At 49.8% G+C, this 25,836-nt stretch overlaps 2 protein-coding genes across 3 annotated transcripts in view; one reads left to right on the plus strand and one right to left on the minus strand.

Moving 5' to 3' along the window:
- Positions 1 to 25,836, minus strand: part of LOC126517593 (lysosomal proton-coupled steroid conjugate and bile acid symporter SLC46A3-like) — a 101,640-nt gene that overhangs the window by 38,129 nt on the left and 37,675 nt on the right. The gene's annotated exons all lie outside the window — the stretch shown is intronic.
- The window catches only part of LOC126517602 (uncharacterized), a 30,099-nt gene continuing 13,191 nt past the window's right edge, over positions 8,929 to 25,836 (plus strand). The window contains exons 1-3 of the mRNA XM_055064366.2: positions 8,929 to 9,538; positions 11,772 to 12,062; positions 15,589 to 15,777. Of these exons, the coding sequence (XP_054920341.1) occupies positions 9,197 to 9,538; positions 11,772 to 12,062; positions 15,589 to 15,777 (822 nt within the window). The 5' untranslated portion in view covers positions 8,929 to 9,196. The remainder of the gene's footprint in view (positions 9,539 to 11,771; positions 12,063 to 15,588; positions 15,778 to 25,836) is intronic.

Raw genomic sequence — 25,836 nt, forward strand, 5'->3', positions numbered from 1 at the left:
CGACATTGTAGCCTAATGTCCGTAGGATCTGACGGCCAGCCGCCGTTGTGGATAGACGGACACGCTGGGCGTGCAATTGCTGTTCGGCCAGATCCTGCAGGGCATTGATTCTACTACATGCGTGTAGGTCGGCAATAGGGCAGTACTGTGGTAAGCCGGTAACCAGGCGCATCGCCTTGCGGTTGATGCGCTCAAGCTGAAGGCATTGGGTCGCGTTAAGTCGCATGTAAGGATATGCATATAGTACTTTTGATGCGACGAGAGCTAGGGCTATTTGACGGAGCCCAACTTCTGTAATTCCCCACCCACGCGCAGAGACGCGGCGCATAAGGTGTAAGGCCTGATGGCAAATAAAAACTGTGCCAAGAAGCCAGCTTTTGGCTCCTCCATCCTCGTCAATTAGCATGCCGAGTATTCTGATTGTTTCTTTCCGGAAAATGACAGAGTCCCCTAAACGAAGGGAGATAAGGTTGCGTTCGGCCTCGGCTCGCAGCGGCGGTCCATTAATGACAGCCACGTACTCGGTTTTCTGCGGTGAGGTTTGCATGCCACACTCCTTGATGTAGTCGTGGACGGCGTTGAGGCCTGCCTGCAGGGCTAGTTCTTGCTCCCCAGGGGACCTCGAATTGGTCCACAGGGTTATATCGTCCGCATACACGGCATAATTAAGACCGGGTATCGATGTCAGCAATGGTGGGAGGCCTGACATGGCAATGTTAAAAAGAGCGGGAGATATGACAGCACCTTGAGGGACTATCTGCAGCATGGGGCTCTCCGCAGCGGGGGCATGCTGCCTGATTTTCACAGACGCTGCTGACGTGTCCCAGTTTCATGCATTTGCGGCACTGAAGAGGTTTTGCAATGAAAGGCCGCACTGCACGTCTTAAGTGCCCCACCTTAACATGCGAGGGTATATATTTACCCTTGAATGCTATTTTCACGCAGCGTGAACTGCCTAGCCGCTTAACATCAACGATGACCTCATCATTGGCTGGCTTGATAAGAATCGGCAAATCGTTAAGGCTGGCGACGTCTACGTCGTAGATAACGCCGATGACTACGTCAGATCCCAGAGGCATGTAAGAGCGCACCTGAATGCCATCGAGGTCCGTTACGCTGCGTAGAGTGGTCAAAGCAGCCGCATGCTGGACATCAACCGCCAGAAGATTTTTTTCGGGTGTTCACCTGAATGTCCGATATTTCATTTGGCACCAGGGCTTCCAGTGACATCGACACAGATTGGCTGTTAAGTAGTGTTACGTTCTACCAGCCAAAGGCCGGCAGCTACGCGATGAAATCCAGGCCGATTGGCAGAGCAAAATGACGACGCTTTATTTCGAGCTCGGAAATATATATAGAAGAGAAAAGAGAGGAAGAAGGAAAGAGTGACCATCGACGCTTGCCGCGGAGAGGCACACGTGGCTCCGAATAGGTTATCTGCAGCATCCCTTGCCCCTAGTAGCCGTAGCGCTCCACTGGCGTTCTGGTTCTTGTGGACCGACGTAGGTCAGGAACAGGCTCTTCGGAAAGGTCTTGAGCCTCGTATTTCGGTGCCCCTAAGGTCGTCGGAGGCGATTCCTCGGGACTTGATATTTCTATGCTTCCGTCTCTGATGATCGTTTCCGGATCTGGTCGACATGGCGTCGAACGACACCGTCCTCGGTAGCCACAGTGACTAAACGGGCACTACTCGGCGATCTTACTTTGACTGGTGTCCACATTTCTCCTATGCCGTAGTTGCGCACATAGACGGCATCTCGAGGGGCGAAGTACCAACTGGCGGAATCAGCCACTGGACTCTTGGGCTTTTCGTGGCTCCTGGGAGGAAGACACATATCTAGTCTTGTACGCAAACGGTACCCAAGAAGAAGTTCAGACGGTGAAAACCCTGAAGCCTGTTGCAAATTTCTGTAGTTACAAAGAATTGTAGCCAAAGCTGTTTCCAACTCCACATCAGGCATTCTCGTCAAGCCCTCCTTGATAGTTCTCACGGCCCGTTCGGCGAGACCATTGCTTTGAGGGTGATAAGGCGGGGTGCGAATATGCTCGATTCCATTTTTCTGCACAAATACAGCAAACTCTGAACCGGTAAGGGGCGCACCGTTATCCGTAACTATGGTGCGGGACACCCAAACCTGCTAAACAAGGTTCGCATGCAATCGGCAGTTGCATTAGCGGTTGCTCGAGATACTGGAACGGCTTCTATCGAATGGCTGTGTGCGTCGACGATTACCAACATCTTGTTTGCAATGGACCTTGCGTAGTCGGCATGCAGACGTGACCACCTCTCTCGCGAAATCGGCCAGCTAACGGGGTTCCGTGCAGGTGGCATGGGCAGAGCCCGCACGCAGCTTCGACAGTCTGAGACCATTCTACAAATGTCTCGATCTAGACCTGGGCACCAAAATCTAGCCCTCGCCCTTGTCTTCATAGTAGACGCCCCCTGATGAGACTCGTGCAGCATCTTCAACAGTTTCTCACGCGCCTCACTTGGTATCACCACACGATGGCCCCAGTACAACAGCCCCCTTCTCTACAGACAACTCGTGTCGCCTTTTCCAGAACTCCGCCATTTCTCTGCAATCATCTTCTACGACGGAGGGACACCCTTCAGTACCTGCATATCGTTTGCAAAAAACCGTCAGCTGCAGCGAGTGCTTAAATCTCTTGGTGGGAAACCGCTGGCTGGTCCCATTCGTCTATGACAAGCCCCATTTCCGACAGATCATCGGTTTCCGCTAGCGGCTCCTGCAGCGATTGAGGCAAACGGCTTAGAGCGTCAGAAATTAGCATCTGTTTGCCAGGTTTGCAGATTAGCTTGTACTGGTATGCCCCGAGCAAAAGCGCCCAGCGCTGAATTCGGGCGGCAGCCATGACAGAAGTTTGACGATCCTGTCTGAGAAGGCCCAACAAGGGGCGGTGGTTCGTTAAAAGCGTGAACTCCCGTCCCAACAGGTAATCGCGGAACCCTGTCACGCCAAATACCAGGGCTAAAGCCTCCCGCTCAATTTGAGAGTATTTTCTCTCTGCTGAGGTGAACGTTCGTGATCGGAAACCAATTGTCCTGTCTTCACCATTTATACTATGGAAAAGGGCAGCACCGACACCGTAAGGCGACGCGTCGCATTCCAACATCAACGCCAGCTGCGGATTAAAGTACGTTAGCACTGGGGCTGAACACAAAGCATCCTTGGCCTTCTGAAATGCCGCGTCTTCTTTTTCGTGCCAAACCCATTTTGCACCTTTTTCAAGAAGGCTGCACAAGGGTGCAAGTATAGTGGAAAGATCTGGCAAAAACTTATTGTAAAATGTAACCATTCCCACAAAGGATCGCAACTCAGCAACATTTCGCGGTGAAGGGGCTAGCCTGATCGCATCCACGTGCTTCTCGAGTGGGTGTAGCCCTTCAGCATCGATACGATGGCCAAGATATGTCACTGATTGTTCACCAAACTTGCACTTGTCGGAACGAAGCTTGATACCGTTCTCGCGGAAACGCTGTAGCACAGCTTGCAGGTTTACGTTTTCAGCATCGCTGCTCTCGGCTATCAGGACGTCGTCTAGATAAGCCTGGGTCCCTTTTAGTCCTTGCAGCACAAATTCAATATTCCGTTGGAATATCGCTGGAGCTGATGCGATGCCAAACGGTAACCTGTTGTAGCAAAAGAGCCCCTTTTGTGTGTTTATCACTGCTAATTTACGCGAGTCTTCATCTAGCTCGACCTGAATGTAAGCATCGCGAAGGTCTAAAATACTGCATTTTTTTTCCTCCACACAGGTTTGCAAAAATATCGTCTATGACAGGCAAGGGGTACTGCTCAACATCGCACCCAGGGTTTAGTGTAACCTTGAAGTCCCCGCAAATGCGTACTGTTCCGTCCTTCTTCAAAACTGGCACGATGGGCGTTGCCCATTCGGAATGAGGGACTGGAGATATTATACCACCTGAGACTAATCTGTCAAGCTCCTTAGACACTTTATCACGAAGGGCAAAAGGAATTTTCCTTGCCTTGAAGAACTTGGGGTTTGCTCCGGCCTTGATGTGCAGTCGGGCTGGCGGGCCTTTCATAAGACCAGCGCCTTCAGTGAAAAGGTCGAAGTGTTGCTGGAGCAGCGTCGGCACGTGTTCCAAGGCTTGCTTTGGCACAGGAGGCGTCGAATACACGCTCAGCACCTGAATGAGTTCGTCTGTTAATTTTTTCAGCAGGTCCCGACCGCATAGACTGGGGCCATTGCAGTCTAAAACTGTCAGACTGCACTGCACTGTTGTACCTTCATAAGAAACTGGCATTGTCAGTGCACCCAGAAGCGGCAACTTCCCGAGATAGCATGAAAGCTGTACTTCCGCCTTTTGTAGCTGCGGCCATCGGTGAGAGTGCAATTTGTAAATGCTCTTGGGAATGACACAAGCAGGGGAGCCAGTATCGATGTCCATCATTATTTCGATGCCATTCCACGCAAACGATTTCCTGATGGGCGGTATGAGAGAGCGCGTGGTGGTCAAGGACCAGATTTGTGACGTGCTGCTATCACTTTCTTCGGTTTCCGTCGCCTGAGCAGTTACTGCTAGCATTTTGCTTGTTTCATTTGCCGCACACATTCTCGCTAAATGCCCTGGCCGTGCACACTTGTAACATTTGCGCTTGATTAGACGACAGGCATTGGTCTTGTGACCACGCTTACCGCAACATTTGCATTGTTGCACGCCTTGCGACTTCGCGCGCGATTCGTATTGACCAGACAGCTTTAGCAATCTTGCATGTTCTTGGTCCGTAACAATACCTTGCGAATCGCGTTCAGCGCTCTCTGCGGCAAGGGCAAGAGCCTCGGCTTCAAGATTCAGATCTTTCTTTGCTAGCAGCTGCTTCTGCACATTTTTGGATCTGACGCCGCACACAATACGGTCCCTTATCATTCTGTCCAGCATAGTTCCAAAATTGCAGTTGTGTGCCATCTGCCGTATTGCCACTATGAATGCATGTACAGATTCCCCTTCTTGCTGGCAGCGATGGAAGAACTTGAAACTTTCAGAAATTTCATTCGGTACCGGGTTGTAGTAGCTGTTTAACGTCTGCACAACTTCTTTGTAGGTCAGGGCGTTAGGCTTTTGCGGGGCTACCTTTCCGTTCAAAATTTCTATTGTCCTTGTTCCAAGCGCAGCTACCAGCAGGGCTCTTTGCTTAGCATCGTCCTTCACATCATTCGCTTTGAAACAGGCTTCAACCTTGACTTGGTACGCCTGCCACTTATCTTTTTCGTCTTCAAATTCCGGTAGCCTGTGTGCCATGGTCGGTAGTGGGCTCCTTCTGCTTGGCTTCCTTGCTGCAGCAGAATCCTCGTCGCCACTGTTACGTTATACCGGCTAAAGGCCGGCAGCTACGCGATGAAATCCAGGCCGATTCGCAGAGCAAAATGACGACGCTTTATTTCCAGCCCGGAAATATATATAGAATAGAAAAGAGAGAAAGAAGGAAAGAGGGACCATCGACGCTAGCCGCGGAGAGGCGCATGTGGCTCCGAATAGGTTATCTGCAGCAAGTAGCTTCATGTTGACGGTGGGAAGCAGCGGCACAGATATGATGGCATTGGCGTCTGGCCTCTGCGTCTGTCTCACTGTTTGCGTGCTTGACGATGAGGACGTCCTGATGTTCCTTCTCTTCGCTCTGCGGCTCTGCACAAGCTGGAAGTCGTCACCAGAAGTGTCCTCACTGCTGAGAGAGTAGACATGGGTGTCCTCGCTGTCGCTGTCGCTCTGCTGACCGATCCGCTTCCTGGAGGCGGCCGCCGCTGACGCCGCCGTCGCCGGCAGACGTGCGGGGTCGTCCACTTCCATCACGACCGAGCAGGGAGCGAGGACCATCAGATGAACTTAGGTTTTCACAGAAATAAAGCGGAGCTAGATAGAACAGGGCTGTATCCAAGTAAGAAATAACAGTAACCACAATGGTATAGAAAAGAACGCATGAAAGCAAAAAATGAAGAAATTGAGAAGCTCGGGATCAATGGTATGAAGGCGGTGGTGACGGTGTTATGGCTGAAGCCGGCAACTTGTCTTACGCGCATGTCGCACTGGCATCGGTCCTTGTAATTGAGGCTAAAATGCAATCTGAATTCTGGAGCGCTCATTTTCATCAACATCGCAGTATCCAGGAGGCCATTTTGGTATTATGCGGCGCCCATTTCCCAAGGCGGGCTCGCAAATTTCGACCACTTCTTAAGCGAGTAAGGTCGTCGCCTAAGCACAGATTTAATCTGTAAGTCCTGGTTTAGCGTATCGAAGATGAGTGCGCGTGGTTAAGGTGGTTCCTGAGAAATGTAAAGAACGGCTTCGCGAATTCCAGCAATCTCCGCAGACGTAAGCGTTGTCATGTGGTCAAGTTTGAAGTTTCCACGAATCGACAAGGCTGGTACAATCACAGCAGCTGTGATGGCAGCTGAGGGCGTCGCACCATCAACGCTAACATGTACTGTGGAGGCATATGCTTCAGCGACATGTGACAGCGCTAGTTGCTTCAGACCACATGATGGCATTTTTATTTTTACGTTCAGACCAGGAACTGAAAGACGAACCACTGCCCATGAAAAAGATCATGCCGTAGTGCTTGAAACATAAGTCGGGGCAAAACAAGTACGAATGGATTGCTCTTATGAATTACGCAGTCTAGGTGCGTGTTATGAACCATTGTTAAACACGGATAAGTTTATGAGAGCGGTATACATTGATAAGATTAACGCCTGCGTCCGCAATTGTGCATTTAGTTCAAATTTGAATTTATTTTTTACACCCACAAAGGCAGTGGTGTGGGTGACCAGGTAAAAAAAACTGTTTAGGAGAGCTTGAGGACACCTGGTCAAGTTGAGGTGAAGCGGGGTACGCCTAGGCATACATGCAACACTTGGACTTGCAGCCTTTCTAAGGTACGTAGGCAGAAACGTGGCAGTGTGCTCAACTACTAGGGAGCAATATCACAGGTGAGCTACGAATTGCGCCTGATACCAGTGGAGCTGGAACTGTCGAGCCGAGTACCATTTCATTGCCGACTCAAAACGACCACGAATGTGACAAGGTTTCCTTTAAGCATGGTCACGCCATTAGACCAAGAAAGGGCACAGTCGAGGATTACACCAAGGAGTCTGTGGTGATTGACGTATGACATCACGACACTGTCGATGGAAATGAGGGAAAGCACGTGCGGCGCATTTCACCCTTGCCACTTTTAAACCAAGAAAGCGTAAGTACATCGATATAGTAGAAGCAGCGCGTTGTTGTCTTTCCCGGCCAAACAAAGGCTTCCTTTTCAGCGCCAGCTTGATTTGCTTTATTGTTTTCAGTTTGGCAGTGTATCGGCGTGGTAAACCGAAACATTGGCCAATCTCCCGTTGTGGGTAAGCGCCAAGGAAAGAGGAGCATGCAAGAAAGCCATCCTCTGACTCCTCAAAGTGAGTTCCAAAAATTGTGCGTTGTCATCATCGCGGTCGTCTCACCCCCTCTTCCCCTCCCATATCTTATGCCTATCTTTCTGGCGGAACTCACAGCAGTGATTTTCGTCCTGCATATGTTAAGCGCTTCAATTACCACCGCTGCTAATGTCACAGGTGCTCAAGAGAGCCAGTTAGCATGGGGTTAGGCAACTCTTGCTTGTGGGTCGTCTTGTCCTTATTGTGGTCGTTCCTTCGACTCTAGGGTACAGTAACAGAGCTGTTTGCGCCGCCGTTCAGGATTTTATTTCAGGTTCGAAACGATTGACCAGTTAAACTTGATTGCTTTATCATTATCTTTAGCACATTTCAGTGCAGGACTCGCTAACCTCTTCCTTGCATCTATGACAATGAATTTGTTTTCGCAAGCTTGCAAGTGAAATGTAATTTCGATACTGATTACACGTTAAAAGATGTCACAGAGAAATGAATGAAGGAAATATTTATTTTTCGGTGAAATCTGCAAGCTGCAAAAAGAATAAAGGTATCCAGCGAAAAGAAAGGTTATTTTGTGGAAACGTTTACAGCAACAGAGTGGGCAACAGCAGGCGGAACAGTGGAGGTGACTTTTACCCATCGGCCTATGGTGTTCTGTGCAACTTGTGTACGAACAGTTCTCGTCACATGCGAAACAGAGGTGTCCATTGCACTTTGTCTGCATTACCCGCGTGATACAGCTGCAGTTGGGGATCTTGCATCGGTCTTTCTTCTCTGACAGTGGTGATAACGACGATTTCATTTACACTGGCACAAATACGCTGTGGGCCACAAACCCTGTGGTAAATGTTCGGAAGCATGTTACGCTCTTGTAAGATGTGAAAACGAAAGCTTGCTACACACTTTGGTAATGGCCCGTCCCGAGTCGTCGCGTTGCTGCTTTCGCAATCGGCGTCTTCGGCTCGTATTCGGCGCTTAGCTGTGGCTTCGCGCGCGTGTATAGCGGACTCGCGCCAACGACGTTTCTCGTCGACTTCACGTTGCATCGTTCACGTTGCAGGGGATTGAAGCGTATGCTGTTCTGTGTGTTGTATAAGTAATTTTAATTAATGCATGCGCTGTTCGCTTCACTATGCTGAGCACTTGTAGCCTCAGCTTTACGGGGTTATTAGCCATTGCAATTTTGCTTGCTTAAGCGGGTATGAGCCATTGAGAATGTCGTGTTTTTGTTTTTTACCACTTGACTAGACGCCGCGTTTCTGTACGTTGTACGCGTGATACCAATGAATGTATGCACTGGTCACTTCACTTTGCTGTGTGCTTGTAGCCTCTGCATTACGAGAGGGATGAGCCGCTGCCTTTTCTGCTTCCTTGGAGGGGGGGTGGTGGAGGTTATGAGCCATTGCTGATGATGATAGTTTTTGTACTACTGGACCGGACGACCCGTTTTTTTTTTCAAGGCCATCGGGGGTGTAGAGCCACTTAAGGCTTTCGACTTATTATAATAAACGAACGATAGAAAAATATGTGCTGCCTGTCGGTCAGTATTGGCCGCAGATATTTAGCGAGGAATTTCGTACTCTAACCGATACTTAGCAAAAAAAAAAAAAAGAAAACGAATTTTCTGGTGTCTTGCAACACTCCTGCGTCCAGAATCTCGCAAATTTTCTTTTAGCAACGGTCACGTTCTTAGCTTAGGCCTCATCCGACTGAGCCTCTCCTTTTCCCTCACAGTGGGTATGAGTCACAGGTGCAGAGGATAAGGAGGCCGGGGCTCGGAATGGCGGCGTGGGCGCCGCTTCGGCTGCTGATCGCCTTCGCGGCGGCGTCCGCCGTTCTCCGGCAGGCGGCGGCGACCGAAGCCGGCGGATTCTACCGCCCGGAGGCGGGGGCCGACTACTACGGAGCGGCGCCGGACCGAGCCGACGTGGACGACGCTCCGCCGCCGCCTCCACCGGGCAGCGCCCTCGCGATGCGCGGTCGCCTCGCCAGGGAAGGCGCAGGCCGTCCGAGGGCGCCACCCATGGCAGCCGCACAGCCGCGTTGCCGCGAAGACGCCTACCTCGAGCTGCGCTCCATGTGCGAGCGCAACCTGGACGAGATCATGCGCCTCTACACGAAGGTTGGTGGGCCAGACTCGCTGCGCATGTAATGCGGAACGTACGAACATTCGGGGACAGTCGACGGGAATGCGGTATGTGGGGCCTATAACGTATACCTAAACTGTGTTTTGGGCTATAACCTTGTAAGCAAAGGTCAGCCTATACGTGGGGGTTTAAGAAATTGTGTCTCCTAAAAATTCCCCAGCCTTGAATATTTACGCCGATATGTGGGGCGATATTGCACGAAATTATTGAGGACCTTAACAAGGAAAGTGTAAGAGTGAAAGTGTGTTTGTTTTCTGTTTCTTAGTCTTCAACCATACATAAAGACATGATCAATAGCCTGACAAGGCAACAAGAGTTCAGGATCGCCAGTCGGCCTCTAGAGTCTGTGAAGGAGGGCGTTTACATAAGTAAACTAGTCACAGGGGACCCTGATCATGAGAAGGAAAATAAAAGATGAATAAAAATGGGTTGCAGTACATACGGTAGACATTGCAGAGACTGACTGGAAGCTTACCACTGTCATTGAAAAGAAAGGTGTACGATCAAGGCATTCTACCTGTGCTATCATATGGGACAGAAAACTGTAGGTTGACAAAGAAGCTCGAGAACAAGGACCGCGCAAAGAGCGACGGAAAGAACAATGTTATGCTTAACGTTCAGAGGCAGAAAGAGCGGCGTGGATCAGAGAGCAAAGGGAATACCTGATATTCTAATTGAAATTAAGGAAAAGAAATGGAGCTCGGCAGGCTATGTAATGTGTAGGATGGATAACAGGTGGACCTTAGAATTACAGAATAGGTGCAAGAGAAGTGGAATTGAGGATGGCAGAAAACTAGGTGGGGTGATGACATTAGGAAATTCGCAGGCGCAAGTTGGAATCGTTTGGCACAGGACATGGGTAATTACAGATAGTAGAGAGAGGTCTTCGTCCTGCAGTGGACATAAAATAGGTTGATGCTGATGACAGCGCGTCTCCTCCTCTAGCCTGGCTACTGCTGCGGACGGCCGTACGCGTGGCTGAGCGCGTACGCGGCCCACGTGCCGTATCTTGGAGGTAACGGGCGCATGGTTTAGGGGCGACTCAAGATGGCTGGTGACTTCATGCGCATTCTGCTCCAGGCGCCTCATGTTGACGTCACGTAATCTCACGTTTCCGAGATGCGGTGAAGCGAGAAGCCGCCAGAAGTGTTCGCTACCCGCTGCCAGCGCTCCCCATGGACCCAGCGTTGTGACAGTGAAAGTTCATGATCATCGAGTGAGATCTGTTCAAACTTGCATTTGCGCTCGTGGCACCATTCCAATCAATATCACAAGTAAGCGAATGTTTACCCCAATGTACACGGAAGAAAAAATAAACTACGAACCTTCCGTCGTGTAGCTGTCTAGCATTTCGTTATCGCTGTCAATGCTCCGCCTTTCGGGTGAGACTGCGACTGCTTTTTCTTTTAATTGCAACCATCCTCGTCCAATCTGGTGCAGTGGATGCCGAGAAAAACGATTTCTCAGTACCCACTTAAATAGGAGGCTAGAGTTTGCTTTGGGCACACAAGAATTGGACACACGTATAGCACTCACTCGTATGTTCTAACTGGAACTAACCCTCCGACATGCACTAGGTGTGGAAGTAGACTTACAGTCCTTCATGTTCTCGTTCAGTGCCCATTATTAGAAGAGGAGAGAAAAAAGTTCTTCCCTTCCTTACACCTTCATAATATACCTTTGCACCCAGTCTTCTATTTAGACAATGACCCTCCATATAATTTTAAATCAGCACTCAAGTTTACAGAAGAAACGAATACCATAGAAATCATTTGGCCAGGCTATTTGTAGCACAGCCTCTGCTTAGAGGCTGTTGCTGCAATGAAGTCACTTACAGAGCACATGCCTCACAGCCCTTGCGCTGAAGGGCTCTGCAGAGGCACTGGTGCTGCTATATATTAACACGTTTTAGTATCTAAACCTTCACAACGTACTTTTACAACCATAGGACCCACTTTTCATTGACATTATTTTAATAGATACATATCTTACACCATTTGCAGCGAATAATTTGGGTAATATACAACCACTCAATTTTCACCATATTCAACTATACTCATTGCCATTGATCACCAAGTGTCATGGCGCTCTTTGGCCATTTCTGGCCCTTGCGCCAAGAAACAATATCCACCAGAGCTTGCTCACGAGGTTTAAACAAATAAGTATGCGATCATGATCTACGCCCTGGACAACGCGATCGGTTCGCAGGGCGACCACGCGCAATCCTGCCAGCGTCTGCACCAGTACGCGTCGTGCGTGGGCAAGGCACTGAACCGCACCCGTTGCCACCGGCTGGCTGACCTGGCGATGCGCGAGCGACAGAGGATGCGCTCCAACGTGAACGACTACAACTGGAGCTGCTCCACCAGCAGCAGCCGCCAAGAGTACGCTGGTGGCGCCGGAGGAAACTGTGACGGAAAGGAGCTCATCAACCACCACATGAGGTGCGGATCCACGTTCCAGAACTTCGTTGGATCCATCAACGTGTACAAGGAGCAGGTAAGACATTCTCGAAGGTCCGGGAGGGTCGTCTGGTAGTGTTCCGTCGACCAGAACTCCGGGAGCTTGAGAGTAAAGACCTCGGGATCGCGGGGTAGTGGCACTGCTGGCAGTACTTGATCCGGAGAATCCGAGGCCATGGCTGACTGGATGGAAGGCGGAGAAGGCCCAGTGAAGCGGCTGAGGCACCCAGAGCTGAGAGCGATGACGCAAAATCCGGAGTCCCCAATTTGTGGGTGAAGAAAAACCAGACCCGCGCTGGTTCCTGGTGTCCACAAATTAGATTTTAGCCGAGCCCGCTCAATCGGGCGGACCGCCTGAATCCACCGATTCCACGGCTCGCGCACCGTCATCGTGCTGAGCGTGTTGTCATCGTCTTTTGTGACCGGACCATTCCGGCACGTAGTAGCGTGCTACAGTAGTATTGCTTTACCGCCACTCAGAACAAGTGAATACACATTTTCGGGCAGAATTCACCTATTGTGACTAGGTATTCGAATAGCCGAAACGCGTCATGTATAAGCCGGGGGCCAGACTGGTGCCAAACGCCAAACTAAAGCACTATAGTACTGGCTTCGTGATCGTTCAAGTTAAACACGCTTTAACACGTCTTCGCCTGAGTACACATGTAACAATCATTTTAGATACACCACATGACATAGCTGTATATACGTACGATAGCATAACACATAGTCGTTTATGACCTCACAATCTGTATTTATCTCGTTTACGCTCGTCCCCGACCCATGCAGAAACCAACAATTGCCATGTAAACTCGCATCGAACGGCCGGTGCAGAAATTGTGCCGTTGCTGCCGTACAATCGTCTCCAGCGTGGTCGTCATCGCGATGCTGGGCGCACACCCTCGTGACCCCCACACACACAACTGTATAAATCCACACAAACACGTTGTTTCACCTGCCATCGCTTTGCGGTACCCAAACAATGCTAGATAGCCAGGCACCTGCAAGATGCTTCGCATATAGTCATTCACACAGTGCGTGGGAATAAGTTTTTCATGACGTGGAACTTCTGAACTCAGTCAGGGTGCTAATTTAGGCAAGTAAGTTATGCGTATGAACTTGTTTCAGCACTGAGAGACGTGAGTAAGTGTCACAAGACGCATTTCCACCACATCGTGTGCGTGTTTGCCAGCACTTAAACAAGTTCATCTGTGAACTCCTTTATAGTCAGTGAACAAAGCAAAACACAGTCCATTCGACACGTGCCCACAGACTAAGAAACCCGTTCACTTGCGTGATAAAGACGGAGACGACGAGACCACACACCTATTCAGATATTGCTATGGTTTCTGCTTCTGTAACCTGACGTGTCGGCTGACAGAGATAATAGAAAAATATCACGTTTTTCGAAGTATAAGGGGCACAACCACAACTCTTGCAGTGTAAAGCAAGTAAACGACAAGCTGACGGTTTATATTTATTATTGTTATACTTGCGCTATCCGTAATTCAGACAGTTTCCTGTTTGCCTGTTCCCAGACTCCCGTTTCTCATTGATTTTTTAATCTATTTTGTATTCACTTATTCTGGGTGGCGCAAAAGTAATAAAAACGTCAGTTCCTACGCTCGACTTCGAGGGACAGCGAAGGGAAGTTTCAGTTCGGTTTAGACTGGTGCCGTTTATTCCTCCAAGGACTACTTGCACATACACATAGAGTATCCACACGAATGATCAAATGCGCATATTGCTGACTCCCCAGACGGCCATGGATAAAAAGGTTGCGTCCAAAGAAAAATAATAATAACAAAGGTTGCTATTGGTACATCCAATGCGCAACACCCCAGCGATGGATCCCTCAGTGTAACGGAAGCCAGTCTCGAAGGCCATAGTTTTGCATGCTGCAAGAGCATGAAACAAGTCATGGCCTTCATGTCCCACATCCGGATATGTGTGGTCGAACACCGCAGATTTAGCCTAGTATCATAAGTGGGTTCCTACAAAAGCACTGTATTTTTTTAAAAAGCATATAGCTTTCTTTCGCGATCGGTGCTCGGTGGGTGGTTGTCGGTGGCGGGACTATGACTGCCGACAAAAAGGCGCTGATGCAAAAAGCGCATGGGATCGTACAACCGAGTTACTCAAGGTAAACAGTAAATACATCGGTATAAAAAAATAGCTTCGATGGGAACGCAGCTTTTACAAACTTAATTGTGAGTTATAGATGTGGTTTTTTAACGGTGTGGGATAAAATATTTCGTGAAATTTCATTAAACATCGAGGGCTGAAGCGGAAGCTGTGAACATAGGTAATAGGAGACAATACAAAGGTTGTACTCGGATCACTTGTAGGTATGCTTTCGTATATCACCTGTTAAGCGTAACAGAGTTTTGCGTGTTAGCGAATAGCTTTTGCTGGAACGCGCTGTCGTGCGAGAGCTTCGGGTGACCCGGATGCGTAGGTGATGTGAGGGAGCGCTAGCTCCTACTCTCCCGCCGCTCTATTTAGCTTCTTGGCGGCTGCAGGCAGAGGCTTCGCCAGTATACTACAGATGCATCAAGACGGCAAGTTGGGCCAGTTGGCTAGAAGTTAGTACAGATGTGCGGGTGAAAGGCTGAATTCCCTATTGAATTACGCAATGAGACAAGTGCCACACTTGCAGAACATAAGTTGCACGTAACTTACAAAAGACGTAACAAGCCTAACCAAACGTGGTATATAGCCGAGAGCAAAAACATTCGTTCTCAAAGGCTATAGGCCTGCGTGAAAAGGAAAGAAAAAAGGATGTTCTCGCGCTATGGTCTACGCAAAATCACGCATCGACAGCGCTCAAAAACACGTCGGTAAAGACGCAGCTGAATTATTTGTAATTGGTAAGTGCTGTTTACCGCCAACTATCATGCAAGCCACCGAAAGGCCTTTAACATCCTGTTTGTGATCACTAATCAGAACAGTGATAGGACCGCAGCGAGTATTTGTCACCGGTTGTTAATAAAATCGGTTTCGGCAGTAAGTCAGACAAGCATCACGCGACTGAGGCCTGCGCTTGATGGACACGCAACGAGCAGGCGAACGCAGGCTCCGCTTGTCCTTTGTGAGAAAGCATGTGTTTTCTCCGCATCCGGTCCTGGACGCACCGTGTAGTCTTGCGTGCGTGGGAAACTCCACACGACAGAGGTACCGGATAACACCCCCGGGAAGACCTGTGGCGTGTGTGCACCCACACGTGTAGGACTGTGGCGCCGAAGCCGCGCGGCAGTTCGCGCGGGTTTGATCTGTCCGCCAAAAGTTACTGGGTGCACTGTAGCGGGACTGATGCCTTATAGCTACACAGAGTTGATAGCGACATCAAAAAAGGAAGATTAAAGGTGTGAGACGTGATCGTTTTGCGCCAGGCACTCATGTACGAAGAAGAGCGGCTGCCCACAGGCTTTCATAAATGCCGCGTTTACGCCGGTGATAGCTAACGCACCGCGAGTGCGCTTGGACTTCGGCAAAACGAACAATGGTTGTACATGTGGTCTTGTAGATATAAGGGCTGCTGTAGAATGCACACGGTTTTTCAGGCGAAGGCGTGCCGCGCCGTACGCGACTACAAGGACTGCGTGAAGCCCATCTTCCAGAACGAGGACTGCCATGGAAACCAAGAGCTGATGGACCGGCTGCTGCGGTTCTCGCACACCGTGCTCAAGGAGTACAGCTCGGCCTGCGCGGAGCAGCAGCAGCGTAGAGGGGGAGGAGGAGGAGAGTACCAGGTGCGTACCATACATACGTCACGCTCACTAAGGGGCGCCGCGCACAGTGTCTTTTCCTGGTTTCTTTTCTTCCTTTATTTTACTTTCCTGTTATCACTGCTAGGATGTAACCTTTATGTCTGCGTGCTACAGCGGAAAAAGCATCATGCCATCAATGACGACGACCACCAGAGACTGCCCTGCGGTTAATTAGCCAGCTTGTGAAGCGTAACATGCTGCGATATCGGTCAACTACCCTCGTCGCCACAAACATTGAATATTTCCTCTCAGAAGGAACTAAATAAGACTAATAAAGCTTATGTTAACAGTTACCATAGGAAGGGAATATATTGATGGTGTCAAGCATTGACTTTTCAGATATTCTAGAAGGCAAGTTGTTGTTTATTAAATATGGGTAAGAAACATAAATATTGACAAAGAGGCTCGAGAACCAGGACTGCAAGAACGGCGACGGAACGTAGAATGTTAGGCGTAACGTTAAGAGACAGAAAGCGGTATGGACCAGAGAGCAAATGGGGGTAGGAGATATTCTAATTGACATTAAGACAAAACAAATGGACCTGGGCAGGTCATGTAATGCGTAGGTTAGATAAATAGCCGGTGGACCATTAGGGTTAAAGAATGGCTGCCAAGAGAAGGGAAGCGCAGTCGAGGATGGCCGAAGTCTAGGTGGGGCGATGAAATCAGGAAATTCGCAAGCGCTAGTTGAAATCGGTTGCCGCAGGACAGGGGTAATTGGAGATCGTAGGGGGAGGCGTTCGTCCTGCATTGGGCATAAGATAGTATGATGATGATGGTGATGATGATGATGAAAAATATAAATAAAGGAATAGTAAGGCAGGGAAATTACTACTCATCGAACTGTAACTGTCAATAGCTTTGGCTGCTTGGATCTGAACGGCGGTGCAGCCGTGGGGGGATTGGGGGTACTGAGAAAGTAAAAAGCAAACTGCTTACATTTGAGATCTCATACTTGCACACCTCCACGAATTTCTTATGCAGTCTCCACATCCATAACGCTATTTCGTAACTCGCTTTCATCAGTACTAAGGTGTACTAGAAGGGGTAGTGCGTTCAGGGCCGGCACTCGCATGCCAGGAGGAGGAGGAGGAAAAAAAGGAACGAAAGGTCGGGAGGTCAACCAGACGTACATCCAGTTGGCTACCCACCACGGGGGAAAGGGTTTAAGGGAAGAAAAGAGAGGAGAGGGAAGGGGGAAGAAGGTACTATCAGTATGAATATATGTCCGTTTGTCTATCACTCCACGCCTATAATCGGCCCCTGAGGCCGGTCGATTTCATGAATCCAATGCCCGCGTCGCTTTGTAAGCCTGCAACGATGGGGCCATGGCCCGAGAATCTTAGGCTCTCAAAATGGACTGCTGTCTAACCGGTTTAATACCCTCCGAAGAACGTCGCGTTCGATGTCACGGGGATTGCAAAAAACAAAACACGTGTTCGATCGTCTACTCATAGTTCCAGATCGGTGCATGGGACATTCCGATAAAGAATGAGTAGGCTTTCGTAAAAGCCGCCCCAAACTAGAGGCGGCCCAGTAAAGTTGCATCACGGCAGGAGAAGTTCGATGGAATGTGCAGCTTCAATGTGGGATCCAGCCCGTGGAGACGGCAGTTGGACAAAATCGGGGTGTTCCACAAAGTTTGAGCCTTGGTATGAGCGGGTAAACGAAGACCCCTCGCAGCATCTGTCCTTGATGCCAGACCACACGACGGCAGCACCAGCGCTTACATCCTTCGATCTGTCGCTCATTCCTGCTGTTTTCAGTTATGCTGGTTGTACGCCGTAGCGCGTACATCGAAGTTTGCGTTGTTTGTGCCCTTTTTTGCAGTTTATGTAGTTCGAACGGAGCATTGTTTAAAATAAAGGTTTGCTTTTCCGTGAGGTATTCCAGTTTTAGTTACACAGTAGTAGTCACCGCAATATAAAAAGATGTATGCGTCTAATACTTCCTTATTCGATTAATTCTAATTATTCAACTTCTAATATTCAACTTGGCAATACATTAATTAGTCAATAGGTTGATTACCTAATTAATTAGAAATAATTGCACTATTTGTTGGCATTACTCATAATACTAAATAATTGAGTAATTACGTAAACAATCGTTTCATAATTAATTTATTTGTCTATTCAATAAATTGTTGATCCTAGCTTTTAGAAATGAATTAGCCAGTATCCTTCCATAGTATTCATGTATTAGTTGCGTGATATCTGCAAACGAAAAAGTAGGCATTCATTGATGCATTTTTTTCATGTGTGACACGTAGTTGTAAGAATTGCATGCGCATTTCCACAGTTTCCACAAAGTTCTCTAATGTATTCTGGCTCAGCCAGGATCCATTACAGAACTTCGGGATTGTCAGACAACCATGTAGATCAAATGATCATCCCACACCAACGCAGCTCCGGATTGTTCTAAACTGCTTGTCATTTTATAACCATGCAAACGAAATCAGCTCAAGCAATGTAGATCTTGATGAAGAAATGAGCTCTCTTTTTGAACTTTGCGATGGCTCCGCCCGAGAAGCCACCGTTAATGATATGGACAATACCGTCGAACCTTGGACGTATTATCATTCACGTGTTAGCAATTAAAAAGCAGATTCTTAGGGGAGCTGTATGCAAAGCGCCGTAGCACATCGGAAACGATGCATGATGCGACCACCCACACTCCGGTGGCGCCATCTCATGGCTTTCGACATCAAGTGCGGCAGCCACGAGTCCTCCCTGAACACACTACCTTATATTCTAGTACACTATATCAGTACATACTTATGCATGCATGCATGCATGCATGCATGCATGCATACATACATACATACATACATACACATACACATACACACACACACACACACACACACACACACACACACACACACACACACACACACACACACACACACACTATATCAGTACATACAAGACATTGCCAGCCCCTGACTGGAAGCTTACCATCATCATTGAAAAGGAAGGTGTACAATCAGTGCATTTTACCAGTGCTGACATATGGGGCAGAGACTTGGAGACTGACAAAGAAGCTTGACAACAAGTTAAGGACCGCGCAAAGAGCGATGCAACAAAGATTGCTAGGCATAACGTTAAGAGACAGAGAGCGGTTTGCACCAGAGAGCAAACGGGAATAGACTATATTCTAATTGACATCAAGAGGGAAAAAATGGTGCTGGGCAGGTCATGTAACGCGTCAGTTATATAACCGCTGGACGTTTAGGGTTACAGAATGAGTACGAAGAGCAGAAAAACGCAATCGAGGACGACAAAAGACTAGGTGGAGCGATGAAATGAGGAAATTCGCGGGCGCTATAGTTGGAATCGTTTGGCGCAGGACAGGGGTAATTGGAGATCGCAGGGAGAGGCCTTCGTCCTGCAGTGGACATAAAACAGGCTTATGATGATGATGATGACTCGCTCAAATTACTCGTCTGCTTCGGACGGTCGCTACTTGACGTGTAATGTTGAACGGCATTTCATTTATGGTCTTATGTTTCCTTGAAGACTTAATCTTATTGGTCATCTATAGTGTACTGAGCGTGTGTCACGTTAGTTCATTGGCCGTCCGCCCTCCACCGGAAGTAGAGGGTAGTGCGAACATGGCGATTCAGATAGCCGCTGTTATTCCTTGCCTCCTCAATCAACACTGTTGTGATAAAAATGTGTTACTTTTTACAAATTTCGCTTTAATCAGGAGGTAGTTATACTTTAAACGCTCGGAAAAACACTTATGTAGCACGTATTGACCAATAGAAGGCTGTTTTGCGATTTTTACATGTTGCTCTACAATTTTCGGATACTTTTCATAGAACTACAATATTCGAGCTCAATACTTAATAATACTAATTCTGTAATTACGCGGTATGCAAGACAAGCTGAGTATCTCCAAGCGACGGCGAACAACATCGCCTTGGTTCTGTCCAGCTGCGTGGCATTTGCATATTTTTAAAAGCATGGTGCATGACGGTTGGAACAACTTGTGTATACTTTACTAACATTTAGGCTTCGTTACTCTGACAAACGTAGGACCACCTGCCAGTAGCGCAACGACATGGCCGGCAGAAAGAAAGAACGAAAGGTTCAATGCTTCATTAGAATTTAAACGAGAGCGCTTTATTTTTCAAAGCCGGGTCAGAATGTTTGAGAACAGGGTGTTATAGGAGAATTTGGCGTGTATAGATGCGTATCGTGTGTAACTAGCGCAGTCGTCAGCATGTGGTAGCATGTGGTAGTGGCCACGCAAAGCTCACTGAGGACGTAAGAACCTTGCCCGAGGCATTTCGAGATATTTGGGGAAGCGCTCATTAATCTGCGGTGGACAGTAGAAAATACGGCTGGGGCACACTCTAAGCCGATGTTCCCCCGTAGGGGTATTTTACTGTGTCAATGACTAGGAACCTTATACCCCAGGAAAACGAAATTACGCACTAACCCAAAACACACCCGCGTCATCACGTTTCAGTAGTTTCGTTATCGCGCAGTGCTGCGCTGGTTTTGCTGGCTCGCGAAACTCATGCACACAAACTGCCAGCGGCAGAGAATTCCACGTCCCTGTGATGTCGCGGGTTGCCCTAAATGAGGAGATGCAGCGGCGAATCCAACGCTCTGCCTTGGCTCGGTTTCTTCATGGCCGCGCGCTTGTGCGTTGCGCAAGAAACCGTAGCGCCGTCTGCTGGGCGCTGTTTTACTCACCGATACGCTCTACTCACCGACGGCAGTCACGGGGTTTGCGCGCGCGCGGGCAGGCTTCGTTCCGGCCGTCCCATTTCCACCGAGACAGCGCGAGCCCAGTGGTGGGCGTGGCCGGATGCTCCTCCGCAGCACGACGCTTGCGCCCGAGGGCTTTTCATGCGTCGAGGAGCCTTTCGGCTGCTTCTGTACTGTTGCTGCGGCTTGGATGACGCGAGAAAAAAAGGATTTTGCAACACCATATCGCTCATTGATTAGGAAATGACGGCTGAATATGTATGAGGGTCAAATCGCGCGCTGGAGTCACGCGATAGCGTGAAGAGTCCGTGACCTCGAGCGATGCCATAGCCATGAAGCTACCGCGACGGGCGCAGAATTGCTGATTTGACATGCGACCGCTTCCGTAGTGTCATCTAGACCCTACGGTGATTTAATGCGGCTTTGCGTCTGCGCGCATAGCGTCAGTAGGCTGCTTGAAAATTTTGCATGGTGTTTATTTTTCAGAAATAGCAGCAGCGTACCACACCGTACCTTCACTTAGCCCGCGACCGCTGTTTCCTTGCCTTCTGACGTCATCTTTTTCCTGTCCCACCCTCTCACCCTGTATGGGAACTGCGAGAGTGGCAAAGCTGCTATTCTCTCCATTTAGGGTCCACTTGGCAACTTCTAAGAGCCCTCCTCGACCCTCAATCCACTCGAACAGCTTGCATCTATCCTCTACGAAAACTGATTAAGAACTACCCGACATTAGCCTCGCGCTATACCGATCTCCGTACGACTTATCTCGCACCAACTGCTACCCCGAGTACGCAGGTCATGATGGACCAGACAGTCCTGGTACACATCTGTTGGCCCCAGTCACCCTTTCAGAGCTTCGTCGACCTGTCGCCGAACTCCGTGCGAACGCTATCCCCGGCTCGGATGGCATTACCAGCAAGAAGCTCGGCAACCTAAGTGAGGCCGACTACCTCTTTCTTCTCAAGCAGATCAATCATGCGTCAGCCACCATGCATAAAAGTTCTCGGCCTCTACGTTCAGAGCGACGGAGGTACCGCTGCAGCAGTGCAGCACGTTATTCATCAAAGGGAGCAAGTGCTGCTCGGGAGCATGATGCGTCGGGTATGCTTCCGGGGCCTTAAAGAACATGACATGCTTCATCTCCGTGATGCCCTTTTAGTTTCTCGCCTTCGCTATCAGCTCCCTTACACTAACCTGCGCTACACTAATCCAAGACCGCGAAGCTGTCAGCACCAGCACCCCCTTTCTGCTCCAGAGTGGCGTTCACAACACGACCGACGAGACTGTCTCTATTCATAAACGCAATCAAGAGCTTCGCCTAGGCCTCACCCAACAAGGACGCACTCTCTGCGCGCTCACGCTATTCCAGCCCTATGGTTTCTGGTACGCCTCTTTCAGTATTCCCTGCTGCTACACAATTCGCCCCTCTTCCACGAAGCATGCACCCCCAGAAAGACGTTGTGCGCCGTGCAGCCCGCGTTTTATATTGCCAGCGCCTACCTCCGCACTCATCTTTCGCATCCCCGTTTCTTCGTCGACGCCACCACATCTCCCCGCGGTTCCACTGCCGTCGTATTTTCACAGACCCTAGCTATAGTTCACCGCGAACTGCTTCCCGCTACTGATTCTACCATAGCAGAGCTGCATGTCCTGGCTGCAGCTTTCCGCCATCCACTTACGAATTCTCTACTTCTCCGGTGATATTTACTCATTCTATGGACGCTTGTCGTAAACTTCTGCAAGGCACGCTTCCCGCCCCACTTTCGTCTCCTATGACACATTCTTTCCGCACACCTGTGGAGGTTGTGTGGATTCCTGCTTATGCGGTGTTGTAATCGCACCGCTGGCACGAGTTGTTGGGGTCTCGGTGCTGACGCCCGTTATTGCCAATGGGTCGCAAGCCCCAAGGGTAGCGTTGGCCTGGCGGCCTGGGGCACTGGAAGCATCCGAAGGTCCCGGCAAAGCAAGAGAAGACTGGTAACAGAACAACTTGTTTATTCTAACATAGCAAAAGAGCGGCCGGTCAGTTCGACCGAAGTGGAGAGACGGGAGAGCACGTAACTCAACAGTACATATCGGAGCCTCTCCCCTGGCGTCCGGGGGCAGCTGCTCTTATACTCTCGGCGTCGCGGTCCAAAAGGGAAGGTCACGGGATGAAGGTCACGGGACGGCGGAGCATGAGCCCACGACGGCGCGCACGGTCGAGCCGAGAGACCTGCTGAACCGAGTGTAGTGACGCATCGCCAACCCTCACTTGGGGAGCTCCGCTCCCCGGCTGCCGCGCTTTGACAAGCGTGGGCACACACACACACACGCACACACGAAGACACGTGGCACTGAAACACGCCTGGACACGCTTGGCGGGTAGGCGTTGCGGCGGCGTTGAACGGGCCAAAATGTCCGCCGCTTTGAACAAAGCCCCGGCGTCCGTTGCATCCGCGCCGGCATTACCGCGCGTTGTAGGCGAAACGTAACAGACCGCCCCGCCGGGGGAAGGAGATCCCGATGGTCAGGGGACTGCATCCGCTGTCCGGAGGGATGTCGCTCGATGATGCTCATAACCGTAGTCGGGCGTCCTTTGGCGTTTCTTGAGCGCAGCGCACAGAGAAGGCCTCGTTCTCACGTTCAGGTGCACACAGGACACTGCAAAGTGACTTCGGGAGAGTTGACATTTTTGTTCTCGTTTCCGGCAAGCGTTAGAACTACGCCGAAAGTCAACCGCTCAGTTAGCAAGCACGGCACAACCCTCACTAAGCCCTGCCAGGCTCTTTCCCCTTTTATACTGCTGCCTAGTTCCTTACAGTAGTTTAGCAGCACTCAGAACGCGTCCACAAATCGGAAAATTGCACTAGAAAGCACATCATCACTTTGAAACACTATACAAAAGCAATAGGTTAAAAAAATCCTGCCTCAGGAAGAAAAACATCAGTAACAAGCAATTTTGAGGCTGATTCCCACGTTAGGGCTTCGACTTAAGCCATCGGCGTTACCGTTGAGACTCCCCTTTTTGTAACGCACCTCAAAGGAATATTGTTGCAAAGCGAGGCTCCAGCGCAGGAGGCGGCCATTTTTGGGAGAGATGGTCTGCAGCCATTGGAGAGGGCAGTGATCCGTTTCAATGATAAACCTCGAGCCGGCTAGGTAACATGACAATTTCTGAACGGCCCACACGATACACGCACACTCTTTCTCGGTGGCGCTATACGCCTGCTCACGACTCGTCAGCTTACGACTAGCATACAGGACGGGGTGTTCTACTTCTCCATTTTCCCGTTGGCACAGTACAACGCCCATGCCTCGCTCACTAGCATCACACTGAACAACGAACCCTTTTGTGTAGTCGGGCGATCGTAGCACAGGCTGGCTTGTTAGGGCGCTCTTTAGGGCGCTAAAAGCTCTTTCCTTCGTCTCATCCCAGACGACTGTTTGCGGCTCTGTCTTTCTTAGAGCATCCGTCAAGGGAGCCGCGATATCAGAGTACCTGGGGATGTACCTCTGATAGTAGCCGGCGACACCTAAGAACGACCGAATATCGGTCTTCGTGCGCGGTTGCGGGAAGTCTCGCACAGCGGCCACCTTTATTTCAGAGGGGCGGCGACGACCCCGACCAATCACGTGTCCGAGGTAGACAACCTCGGCCTGTGCTAACTGGCACTTGGGAGCCTTGACTGTCAAGCCCGCATCGCGCAGGCGGGTTAGCACTGCCCGCAAGTGCGCCATATGCTCAGGCCAGGATGCGGAGAATATCGCTACGTCGTCTAGATACGGTAAAGCGAATTCTTGCTGTCCCCGCAACACTTTATCCATGAGGCTTGAAAAGCAGTATGGCGCGTTCTTCAAACCAAAACTCAAAACTTTAAGACGGAATGTCCCCATTGGTGAAATGAACGCCGCATACCTACTAGCCTCTTCTGTAAGTGGAACCTGCCAATAACCCCTGACAAGATCTAGGGTGGAAATAAACTGAGCGCTACTCACTCTCTCAAGGCGCTCCTCGATGTTAGGGATCGGATAAATTTGATCCTTAGTGATGGAATTAAGCCTGCGGTAGTCGACGCAAGGACGAGGTTCCTTGCCCGGTACCTCAACTAAAATCAAAGGGGAGGTATAATCACTCTCACCCGCTTCAATAACACCGAGCTGTAGCATTTTCGTTACCTCAGCCTCCATAATATCGCTCTGGCGGGGTGACACCCGGTACGCCTTGGATCGTACTGGCTCTGGGGAGGTAAGTTCTATGTCATGAGTAAGGACAGAAGTCCTACCAGGCCTCTCAGAGAACAGACCTTGAAACTCTTGTAAGAGCTGGTGTAGTTCGGTTTTCTGCTCAGGCGACAGCGATGCTTTACTTATTAAGTCACTAATGACTTGATCGGTGTCTTTCCTGTTCGTCACTGAGCCTAGTCCCGGAAGCTCGACCGGAAGCTCTTCGGGCACGTTTACCATCATGCACACCACTGCTTCCCGTTGCTTATAGGGTTTGAGCAGATTACAGTGGTAAACTTGCTGTGCTTTCCGCTTTCCTGGCAGACTCACCACGTAGTTAACGTCCGACAGTTTTTGAACAATCCGTGCTGGGCCCTCCCACTGCACGTCGAGTTTGTTCTTTAGCGATGTGCGCAATATCATGACCTCATCGCCCACCTCAAAACGACGGGCCCTGGCTGTCCGATCATAATAAACCTTGGCCCTCTGCTGGGCCTCTGCCATTGCTTCACCTGACAACTCCTGTGCCCTTCTTAAGCGTTCGAGGAGCTTAAGCACGTACTCTACCACGACTGGGTCGTCGCCCCTGCCTTCCCATGATTCTCGAAGCATGCGAAGCGGAGATCGCAGCGAGCGACCGTACACCAGCTCAGCTGGCGAAAACCCCGTAGCCGCATGCGGCGCGGTTCTTAAAGCAAACATCACTCCAGGCAGACACAGCTCCCAGTCAGTTTGATGTTCAAAACACAATGCTCTCAACACGCGCTTCATGACGGAGTGGAGCTTCTCAACGGAATTCGACTGGGGGTGGTGCACTGAGCTGTGTAACAGCCTTACCCCGCACCTTTCGAGAAAGGCTGTCGTCAAAGCGCTAGTAAACACTGTACCCTGATCTGACTGGATTTCTGCAGGAAAACCAACTCGCGCAAATATGGACAGTAGTGCATTGACTATCTCAACTGAGCTGAGTTCTTTAAGCGGCACTGCTTCAGGGAACTTTGTCGCTGGGCAGATCACAGTCAAAATGTGTCGGTACCCCGTGGCTGTTACCGGCAGAGGTCCCACTGTATCAATAACGAGCCGTCTAAAAGGCTCCGTAATGATAGGTACCAAC

The sequence above is a fragment of the Dermacentor andersoni genome, chromosome 11, assembly GCF_023375885.2.
Source record: "Dermacentor andersoni chromosome 11, qqDerAnde1_hic_scaffold, whole genome shotgun sequence".
NCBI lineage: Eukaryota > Metazoa > Arthropoda > Arachnida > Ixodida > Ixodidae > Dermacentor > Dermacentor andersoni.